Source organism: Cryptomeria japonica, chromosome 1 (assembly GCF_030272615.1).
Source record: "Cryptomeria japonica chromosome 1, Sugi_1.0, whole genome shotgun sequence".
NCBI classification, from domain to species: Eukaryota; Viridiplantae; Streptophyta; class Pinopsida; order Cupressales; family Cupressaceae; genus Cryptomeria; species Cryptomeria japonica.
The window spans coordinates 208,004,111-208,016,154 of record NC_081405.1 but is presented as its reverse complement, the minus strand read 5'-3'; the positions used below and the strand labels follow the sequence as shown (position 1 = coordinate 208,016,154).

General features: G+C 35.1%; 1 protein-coding gene across 1 annotated transcript; it reads right to left on the bottom strand.

Moving 5' to 3' along the window:
* Positions 1-9,826: 9,826 nt before the first annotated feature.
* LOC131044438 (1-aminocyclopropane-1-carboxylate oxidase 5) lies at positions 9,827-11,963 on the bottom strand. Its single transcript, XM_057977762.2, has 3 exons — positions 10,974-11,963; positions 10,554-10,884; positions 9,827-10,289 (listed from the first exon to the last, which is right to left on the bottom strand). The coding sequence occupies exons 1-3, from the start codon at positions 11,456-11,458 to the stop codon at positions 10,029-10,031; spliced, it is 1,077 nt and encodes a 358-aa protein (XP_057833745.2). The 5' UTR covers positions 11,459-11,963; the 3' UTR covers positions 9,827-10,028.
* Between the last annotated feature and the right edge of the window lie 81 nt (positions 11,964-12,044).

Genomic DNA, 12,044 nt, shown 5'->3' with positions numbered 1-12,044 from the left:
ACTTTAAGATTGAGAATGATAACATATTGCTTGTTGAAGTCTTTGTTGATGATATTATCTTTGGAGGTGATGATGACTTGAGGATGAAGTTTGTCGGTGATATGCAAAAAGAATTTGAGATGTCTATGATAGGAGAGATGAAATTTTTCTTAGGTTTGCAGATTTCATAAACTAGAAAAGGTATCCTTATATCTCAAACTAAATATGTGAAAGAATTGTTGAAGAAGTTTGGGTTGGATGACTCCAAACCGGTTGAAACTCCTATGGTGACTAGTTGTAAATTGTCTAAGAATGATGAATCTTCAAAAGCTAATCAGAGCTTGTATAGATCTATGGTTGGTGGACTGATATATCTTACTCAGACTAGGCCAGATATTATGCATGTTGTGTGCATGGCTGCTAGATATCAAGTTGATCCGAAAAAGAGTCATGTCACTATTGTTAAGAGGATATTTAGATACTTGAAGGGTACTATGAATTATGGTTTGTGGTATCTGAGGAATGATGATTTCATGCTATGTGATTACATTGATGTTGATTGGGCTAGTGATGTTGATGACTATAAGAGCGCTGTCGGTAGAGCATTCTTTTTGGGTAAGAAATTGGTTTCATGGGCTAGTAAGAAACAAGATTCAGTGTCCTTATCTATTGTTGAAGTTGAGTACATTGTTGTTGCTAGTAATTGCACTTAGGTAGTTTGGATGAAGCAAATGTTGAAGGATATTATAATTATCTATGATGAGCCTACTATGATATACTATGATAATTCCAGTGCTATAAACATGTCAAAGAATCTGGTGCAACATTCAAAGACTAAACATGTGTCAATCAAATATCATTACTTGAGAGAACAAGTCAGTGAAGAGAAAGTGAAGCAAGAGTATGTATCTACAAAGGAACAAATTGTTGATATTTTCACTAAGCCTTTGCCTACATATACATTTGTCTATTTGAGAGACAAGTTAGGGGTATCCACCCCTCCTGATGAGAACTAGATTCATTGAATTGAATCAATCCAGTGGATCTCAGAGCCTTATCTTTCTATTCAGATGAGTTGGTGTTGCTCCTCTGGTGGAGTAGCATGTGTTTTAGGGGGAGAGATTCCTCAAATTCATGTATTTCGGTTTTGAGGAGAGTGAGTTTGGTTTTATGTTTTGAGATCTTTGACATTGTTGTCAAAGGGGGAGAGAGATCATGTGAAAAAATGCTTTATCTATCTTGATCTTAGGAGGAGTTTTGCTGGAGATATCTTCTTTCTTTGCATTGACTATTTTTCACATTCATATGTTGCCATCAATGCCAAAGGGGGAGATTGTTGGAGATTGTTGGACATTGTTGCTACTAGGATATGTTGTTGTCATTGATGTCAACATATTCCTATGGTTTTCTCTGGTGATTGCAGATTGGGAAGATCTTATGATCCGGTTTGCAGTTTTGTTTTGTTGTATTGATGCTTTGTAGAGTTTGGTGTATCCTTCTCTATATTCTGGTGTGATAAGATATTGAGTTGATATTTTGGGATATTGTTTGGGATGATCTTGTGTATCTTCATTTCAGATGGATCCTGATTTGTGATGTAAAGTCCCGGTATAGGTATAGGGTAGGTTCCCCTAATCCAAGAACACACCAAGGACCCTAGAAATCACACAATACTCCCAGGGGTTAAGGATTATTAGTTTTAAAAGTCCCACATCCCTTTCTTCCAAACAAAAGACTACCGGTACAAGGTCTCTTTCATTGACTGGTACAAGGTCTCTTTCATTTACCGGTACAAGGTCTCTACAGTCAACAATGGTTTGGTCCCTTCTCCAATGAAACAATGGCTATTTAAGGTTTTATTTGAAGTCCCCTAGGTCAGGGAGACCTCCTTCAGTCATTGAATTCAAGTTCCCTCTAACGGTTTGGGTAACTACTGCAACAAGGCCTACAAAACCTAGTAGCCCTGCCAAACCGGTTTTCCACACTTAACTCTTTATTTCTCCAATAGACCAGACAAAAAATCTCAGTTTTGGATACCTTTTTGGGAGTTAAAAAAAATATCCTAAGTGTTCTTAACGGTATGGAATGAAAGAATCCAAACTCTACTTTGGTCAGGAGACTGATATAGCCCAATTGGGCCTATTTTACACAAGAGTGTGTAGACACAGACCTTAACTCCCCAAAAAAGCTCAAGGAATACTTTTAAGCCATTGCAAATACACCAACTCCTAGCTCTTAGGCCATGATTAGACCTTTAACCCCTTATGTGTTTGCTTACACTTGTCGGTGGCCACATGGAGTTGCCCACCTTAATGCATCAAACCCTCACCTCCAACTGGTCCTAACCTACAAAAGGCCTTTAAAATATTAAAATGCATTGGCCATACTTGCATCCCCTCCAAAGCCATGAACCACCAATGAAGGATCAACAAGATAAGGCCATTTCTTTGCAAAACCCTAGACAAAACTGTCAAATCTAGAACACTTCCATAAATTTGCCGATTTCTTCCTTGTCTTGGTGAATTAGGACCTCAGAATTGATGAATATGAAAGGTGATTGGCCACTCTAACACATACCACTAGTTTCCTAACTCCAAAATGATCCTACAATAGGGTACCACATAGAATAACAAAATTGCAAGAAATTCTGAGAAATATATTACTTCAATGATGCCAAAAGTTTACAAAGTCATTCTCTCCCTTCCCAATGATGATTGGGGATAACATTTTATACCTTCCTCAATGGTTATCAACCACCTTTTTAACTGAGGTAACTGTTGGAAGGAAGTTGCTATTTGCAACCAAAAGTTGTCATTAAAAGTTGTCAACAAAGTTGTCAAGTTTGAGTAACTTTTGACATATGTTAAATCCGCCTACCTAGAGGTGCTTCAACATGTCCTAAACCTTTCTAAGACATCTCCAACACATAAACACATAGAAAAATACTCAACCAAATACCCCTAGGCCCATATGCCCATGGTGGCTTATCAATTTGCCAAATCCATGTCATTGGGTAACAAGGTGGGGTTTATTACAAACAGATCAAACATCAAACAAACAAGACTACCCTATTACATAGATTGAAAGGTCACATTCTCATGTGTGTCCTTTATCCTTTATTTCTCTTATTATCTTAGTCATGAGGTGCTCCTGCACCAATTTGGTGCTCCTCAAGTTATCTTTCTTCGTGACAGTTTTTGATTGATTATGTTTTTGAGTTTCAGACGTTGACAGATGAAGATTTGATAAGTGGTGTTGGTGCAGCTATTTCTGATAATTCTAACATGCTTGCTAGTGTTTCCTAACTGTGTCCTATTTGTTTTGATGATCCACATTGATCGTTGTGTGATTTTTTGGTGGTCTTCATGAATCGGTGATGTTCTTCATGTTATGCGCTTTTTCTAGTGGTGTAGCATGTTGCGGTTGATCTTGGCGTATTTTTTGGTGGACTTGAGAGTTTGGGAATTTAAATTAGGTCCATATTATGTCATGTAAATCATTATATTGGTCCGGTGGTCGATCTTTATATCGTGTGATGTAATTTTGTAATTTTGAGTTGAGGGTTTAGCCAACCTTGTTGTCAAGGTTGATGAATTGTATAAATAGGTGATATTGTCATGTAATTTAGTAGTAGAGGTTGTGTATGCATTATCAGAGAGAGGTTTATGTGCAAACAAGGATTCATCCTTCAGTATTTTGATTGACCAGAAAATGGTGTTGTAGGGTAAACATTTGTGCTTAACCAAAATTGTCATCACACACTTGGAGATGCTATTATTGTAGCTCATTACTTCTGGATTGTAGTCTGAATCTTGTTGTAAGTCATTGAGACTTACCTGAGGGTTGTAGCCTTTTGGGTCATTATCCTTTGAGCAGTGAGCTCTAGGCAGTGTTCCTGGATGCATGTGCATTCCCCATTGTAATATTTACACATACTACTGCAGAGTATCATCTTACTGTGGGTAGGTTCACACCATGGTTTTTCCCTTAATTGGGTTTTCCACGTTAATATATTGGTGTTGTGTGTTGTTCTTTCAATTTTCTTATCTTTGTTATTGCTACAATTTATCAGATCTGTATTTGTGATAGATTTTGTTGATTCGGTAAAGACTGATTCACACCCTCTCTCAGTCTTCCTTCATTGTTGTTGCCAACAATATATATGTGTGTGTGTGTGTGTGTGTGTGTGTGTGTGTGTGTGTGTGTGTGTGTACATGTATGTGTGTATGTATATATGTATATGTATATGTGTGTGTATGTATGTATGTGTGTGTGTATATATATATATATATATATATACACACACACACACACACACATATCTTCTCTTTGTCTCCCTACATACATCCCCTCTCCCTCTCTACCTCTACTTCTCTACATACATCTCCCTCTCTCTCCCTTTTTCTCTTTGTCCCACCCTCCCATGATTTGTCTCTACTTCCTTATCTCCCCTCTCCCTCTACTTCCCTCCCTCCCTACCTCTATTCATCTACATAAAACTCTCTCTCTCTCTCTCTCTCTCTCTCTCTCTCTCTAACTACTAGCTTTCTAACCATATAATGTTTTTTTGATTTGAACAACATTAACATATTTTCTTTTACCAGTGTCTCTAGAGTTCTCAAAGAAATATGTGTACCATTTTTTTAATAACTTTTGAAATACTTGTCCAAATTTGAAATAAAAAAACATATAAAATTGTTCTACACTTCATTCTTTATACTTTAGTGAAAGTTATGTGATGCACATGAACAAGTACCTAATTTTCAGGATGCGTCTACTTCAAAAAATCATAAAAAAAATACTCAACAAAAAATTACAAAAAAATACACAATTTCTAGTGCTCACTCTTAACTATCTTTCTACCAAAGGGTTTTTCATAATACTAAATGAAACTATACATTTTTTGATTTGCACGTTAGACACTATGTTATGTTTTGCTGACAAAAATAGGAACACTTTCGTGTGCGTGAAAGATTTGATTTGCTTAATCTTATCCAATTTTTTTTAAAAATAGTAGTTTGGAAACTATATTTAGAGTACTCCGATTTTTGTTCTTTGGGTATCTTCAAATTTTGAGTGGACGAGTCTCAAATTGCTCCTCCAAGTTCAAGTTTAGTTGATTTCAAAAAACAAAGTTGCCACTTATACCCCCTTTTTTGTTCACCATCTTGATGCACTTACCCAAATGTTAAATCATAAAATATAACAAAACATTAGAAAACAAACAACCTTTATACATTTTTCTATCTCCCTCAGATTCAGTTAGAAGTAGAATGTGCCCTTCTCCACTTGATTTGCTCCTTTTGAGTGATGAATGTCGATTGCTCTCCATGATACACAACAAGATGAAAATGGATAATGGATTAAGCGTGGTTAAATTTGGGCATAATATAGGTATGACGAATGATTTTTGGACTCAACTTGACTGCATGACAATGTGAATAAGATGAATATGATTGTGAAGGAGGGAGACTCCAATTTATAGATTTGAGGGGCCTAGAATGGATGGTCAAGATTGAAAGGAGATGGTCGGCTAGGATTGAAGGAAGGTGAGCTGGATTTGAGAGGACAAGTGAGATATCCAAGAGATCTTTCCATAAAAACTTTTCTTGTCTCGACACTTCTCAAGTACATGGGGAAGAGATCCCAAGTACATTGGGAAGAGGAGAAAGGAATTAAATTTTTTTTGGGAGGGACAAAGGGAATTGAAAATTCTCAGGAAATAGGGGGCATTGGAAGAATAATAGATAAAAGGAATTAAAAATTCCTCGAGAAGAGAGGGCATGGGGAGATTCAAGAAATTAAAAATTCCTTGGATAGACAAATGTGGGTGGCATTTAAGGTTGAGCAGTGAGATGGGAAAGCCATTCATGGCAAGAAGTTGACTACCTCCTAATCACGGTGATTTATGTGCAAGTGATTAGTGAAAGGATTAGGTGGGATAATAGAGAGTTAAGTGAGAAAGTTACAGGTGAGTTAGGAGGATGGTACATGAAGAGAGAGAATGAGTGGAGGAATTTTAAATTGAGAGAAATAATGATCATGATTAGGATTAGAAAAATTAGGCTAAGTGATAGGGATTAGGCGGATGATTTGTAGGAATTAAGATATTAGTTAATTAATTAACTAATCAGAATTAGAGGGGAATAGTGACTAAGGTTGAGAATTGAAATTAATTTTAGAAGAACAAGTTATAATTAATTTAATAAATTAATTATATAGGTAAAGTGAAAAAATTAATTAAAATATAATTTAATTAATTTTGAGAAGAATGACGATTAAAATAATTAATTATGTGAAAAGGATAAATTAATTAAATATTAATTTAATTATCTTTAGATGTCTACAACTTCTATTATGTTTTTAGGTTTTCTATTTTTTTTTATGTATGTTGTGTGTCCATGAAAAGGACATCATCGATATTAAATCCAAAAGGTGACATCTTATCTTGTGTGTTCCTAAGTTGATCAATAATATCAGTCCTTATAAATTTTATTCAACTAGACTTACGAGAAAATTGGTACACAAGGCTCGGTAATATAGGTTGTTGCAAATAGATATTTTGACTTCTATGTAGTTTTTGATATGTATGCCCAACTATCCTATACTTGTGTAAATGAAGGGCAACATGATATGTAGGCGTATTTCCATGAAAATATGCATATGCCATTTGAATAGTAGATAAATAAGCATCACAAGATAAATCGTGGGAAGGTGTTGTTAGGTGCCTACCATAATCATGATCCCCAGGGTTAGAAAAAACATTGTAAAGAAAACATGACGAGTCAAACCATTACAAAAAATTACCACTTAGATGAAGTCTAAAATATCTAATCAATAAATATCATCGTGTACATAATTGTAGTTAATGAGCAAGAATCATTTACCATGCAATGACACATTTATAATAGCATGATAATTATCATGTATTAAATAAGGATCATAATGTATTAATGTAATGTACTATAAGGTAATAAGTATCAAAATGAGCTACATACTTGATGCACATGTGTTATCCATGTAAGGGGTTACTATGTGAGAAACTATCATAAGTACCCATTCGCTGAACATGAGATGTAGGAAAGTAATTATCATAAAACTCGCTATCATGTATAAGATGCATGGATAGGCTCATCATGAGACGTTGAAAACAAATCATCATAAAACTCATTGGACCATGTATGAAAAGGGTAATTAATTGAAAATGCACAATATTTAGAGATAGGGTTACCATGTGACATGTAAGAGATGTGCCTTTAAAAGATAATATTATCATGTATTGGTGAAGAAAATGCAACCTCATTAATGGCCATCATACTAGATGTACCATATGATCTTCATTATCACAAGCCATAGGAGAATAAGAATCAATATTAGACTTAGGGACAAGTGAATCAAGTGCATCTAAAAGGAAAGGATGAACACTTACTAACTCAATGAATGAGGAAATAGCTACATACCATATTAGATTTTCATGGTACAACTACAAATATTATTTTGCTTCTTTTCAATTATTCAATAAGATGTTAAAAACTTAAAGGATTTTCATCTCTTATATTATAGGAGAGTTCCTGCAAAAACTTTCTTTCATAGATAAGTTATTTTAACAACTTGTAATACACACAAATACTTGCACAACCATTATTATATTATCTTAGACATGATATTCTAACAAACCATAGGAAACCTAATGTTGTAAGGTTACTAACAAAAATAATGCTTCTATAAAAAATGTCTTCATCCATAACATAATATGTCATAATAATATTGAGGATGGAATAAAGATTTATTACAAAAGATATAAACATGACAAAAATAGAAACATAGACATTCCTATGATTTGAGATAAATGACCTAAGAAGAGCCATAATGGGAGGATGATGAGATGAGATGAGAGGTATATCACTACGTATGAACAAACCCTAAATAAAGTATGATAATCATATGCAAATAAAAATGTATATAAACCTCATGGGATCTAGAATAAAAGAATAAAATATGGAAATCCTAATGAAAATGAAGGCCAAAAACTAAGGTAAAACCCTAGGAGGTATAATTTACAATATCAAGTCCACCAAATTATAAGGGAATAACATTCCCCCTACATAATAAATCTAGGTAATTCAAAAAATACAAATAGTGAAGCACAATTATTCTAGATTAATTTGAGAGTTGGTTGATAGGCATGAAATAAATATTTAGAAAAAATGACGGTGATAGGGATACTTAGCTTTAGGAACAATGATAGAGAATTTATTCTAACATCATGCAAAATCCATTTTTCATGGTACAAAAAACTAATGTTCATAATCTAATGAATGCAACAAACTCAAAATAATCTTAGAAATTTATACAATTCACTCTCAAGTTCCTCAAGTTTAAAGCCAAACCACACAAATTTGACCCTAGCATGTATTCAAACTATGTTTTGGAAGAATGATTTAACAGTAAGTTACAATATAATTTTTTTCCATTTCCTGTCTTGTGTCTAAATTTGTTAAGGTAGTGTTTGCAAACACCTTAGGAAGATTATTAGATCATTAGGACCAATTTGTTTTAGGTCATCAACCCTTGTATAGATTTTCTTTACAATCTTGAGTGAATATCAAAAGGCAACATGCACAAATTTGTGGATGGCCTACATGATTTTGACATAGACTATGACTATGTCCGTTAACACAATTGAAGTGTGCTTTAATGATTTTTTCTTATAAATTATTACATATGAGCGATTTTTACTTTGAAAGTCTTTAAATAACAAAACACAAAAATAAGTCACTCAAACATGTGTTAAGGTAGCTCATAAGAGTTAATGGAAATGGGTAGGAAACTTAGAATTAGAATTTTAAAATTTGAACTTTAGTTCTACTTACATCAAGATTAAACTAGTTGAATCCCAAGTGACATGAAAGTAAACCAAGTAGGGAAAATGATCAAATTAAAATGGAAAGTGAATGTATCAGAGAAACGGTTAATACATGATGGACATGTAGGAATATGTATAAATGAAAGGAAATAGGGAAGAATAAGAAAGGGGGCATGCGCCAAACTTTATAGAAATATGTGTCACATGTCAATATGTAATTGCATAAGTTCTTCCATCAAAATGGACCCAAAACTAAATGAAATTGACACAAGTATGCAAATTTCACCATTACAAAAATGAGCTAAATAAGATTTACCACACTTTATCTAATATCATATGGAAATAGAATAAAGTGATATATTTTTGAATTGGGCTCATTCCCCAACCATTAAATCTTTCCCAATTTATGCATATTCACACATTTTGACCATACCTTATCGATTCGTGCACTTTTTCCCATACATTCCATATTTATTAAATCCACCATGCTCAAACATTCATTACACACATTTTATTGCTTCCTTATCTTGGGGCAATTCCATGCGTGTAGAATCATTCTCACATCACAAATCAAACCCTTGAAATTCCAAATTTTGTCTGGTTCCCACCCATTTCACTATCAATTATAAGTGAACTAAACATACATTTTAGTGTCTTAAATTGCCATGTCTTAGTATTTGAAGGCATTCAATTGCATTCACTTCACTTCCTCTCTCATCTTAGAATACTTGCATTCAAGAAATATTCATTAGGACACCTAAATTGATTTGCAAAAAGGAATCAAAACTTCCATAAACATTTAGTGTTGAAATTTGTTGTCCTTAATCTTTCACACTATTGTAAAGTCAATCTTTTTTGAAGGTTGACGTAAGATAATGCATCCCCAACAAATTGACATCCCTCTAAAAGTATTTTAAATTATCACTAATTTCAAGCCTTCAAGGACTTAAAGCAAACTTGAGAGGAGAAATGCATGACAAGTTTAGATCCACAAACTATGCATTCTATAAAATTAATTAAAGAGAAAGGAATTTTCCTCCTTTATTATGTTCTCCTTCAGTCTATTCTTTTATTACATCCTGTTAGAGTGTTCAGATAGCAGAGCCGAAGAAGAACAGAGGCCAAAACACAGTCAGACAAATAGATGGAAGGTAACATATTAATTGATAGAGATGCAGAGGTATCATATAGCTGCGTAGGTATCAATGAAATCTGCAGGGTTTTCTCCTTTTCCAACGACCATATTATTATAAAATGCTTGCCTGAATTGGGAAAAGGTAAAAGGCCTGTAACGCCGTGGATGATCATCGTCCACAAGCTCCTCTGGAGCAGTAATTTGTTTATCGGGAGGAAACTGCACAAAATAAGGAATGGATATGCGATCCTTCCACCCTTTGTAAACAACCCTGTGCTCCGCGCTGCGAAACCTGCCATTGCTCCATGCCTGCACAGTGCACAAATTCATCCAGCCAGACACAAATATTACAAATGCAATTCAGAAACATTGGGTAATCTGTTCACAAATGTTGTTGATTTCAGAAACCCTAGATAATTGGCTACACTGCAAATGAAACAATCATAATTGATTCCAGAAACCCTCGATAATTGAGTGCATTGAAGAAGAAACAATTTTAATTGATGACAGAAACTACAGATATCTGAAAGAGAACACAATTTGCAACAAGATATAATGGAGTCCCTTTCAGACCTTCATGCAGTCGGCCACATTGATGACAAATGAATTAGGAAGAGGCCTCACGTCCACCCACTTCCCTTCCTTTGATCGAACTTGGAGACCGCCTTCCTTGTCCTGATAAAGAATAGTAAAGCAGCCGATATCTGTATGAGAACGCGGGATCTCCTCCTCCATTGACATCTTTCTATCTGTGACATAGAGGTTTATACGCATGTGACTCACGAAATTTTCGAAGTCAGCATGGTAGACAGTTTCCACGTCCAACCCTAGGCTCGCTACTATGATTTTACTGATCCTGCTTGCCAGATCAGCCACAGAGACGACATATGTTCGAATTGCCTCGCTGCCAAAAAGCGGTTTAAATAGCACACAGTGAACGAAGTTTAATGGGTTAAGAAACGAAATAAACAGTGGCGGGGGTTAAAAACTTACCAGAACTTTGGGTTTCCTTCCTCCGGCCATATCTTATCGCATACCTCCTGCACCGAATTTGAATGAGGCAGTTCTGTGAAACAGAAGTTATCCATCCAAGCTGTACTAGTGTATCCATTCTTTGGCTTAGAAAGGGAAGTCTTTCCTATAATCTTTGAAGGGTTTGAAGTGGCGCCATTTTCTTCAGTTTCTCCAGTGTTAGAAGTGGCCGCCTTTTCTTTAGCGTCTGCAGGGTTAGATGTGGCAAGCTTTTCTTTAATTTCTAGAGGCAATGCGCGCAGCTGTGCGGCCTGGGACTCAACATTTTGGAGAAGATCTTCTGGAATTCCATGGTTTACTACATATAAAAATCCCCATTCTTCACATGCCTTTCTGAATGTGGCCAACGCAGGATTGCCTGTCCCTTGTTGTCTTTCAAAGGCATGTGAAATTTGTGAGATGTCAACCACAGGGAGAAGAACTTCATTTTCCTGCGAACAAGACATAGCACGACTGAGCCTTTTTCCACCTACACTCGCAGTAATAATACTATGTATGTTGCAGTTAATTCAAATTTCTCTCAGGATTTTCTTAAATAGCTGCAGAGGAAGATAAGGAAGGGGACAGACAATAGACAGAAACATTGAAAAATATGAAGGAAAGGGGACAGACAATAGACAGAAACATTGAAAAATATGAAGGAAAGGGGACAATCAATAGACACAAATATTAAAAAAATAGTGGAGGAGGTTTCCTGTGAAATGGAAAGCAGACACACAGCTTCACAACCACGTACGCAAGGGAACAGGTAATTTCAATGAATAAGACCGCAAACGAGCATTTTCAATAAAGGAACAGAAAAAGCCTTAAAATTGGCGATGGAAACAAGGATGATAATGAAAGCAAACAGAAGAGTCACTGAAAGAGGGAAAATCAAATTTGAATTTGTTTTTTTTGAAGGAAATTAAATGAAAAGCACAGAGCCAGCCATACACGCATACCTAGGTATATATGCGAGTTTTATTTAAAGGAATCGGTTATTTCGAACAGTAGACTTTATAAGCAGGAGAGTTACCATAAACATTTAGCCCT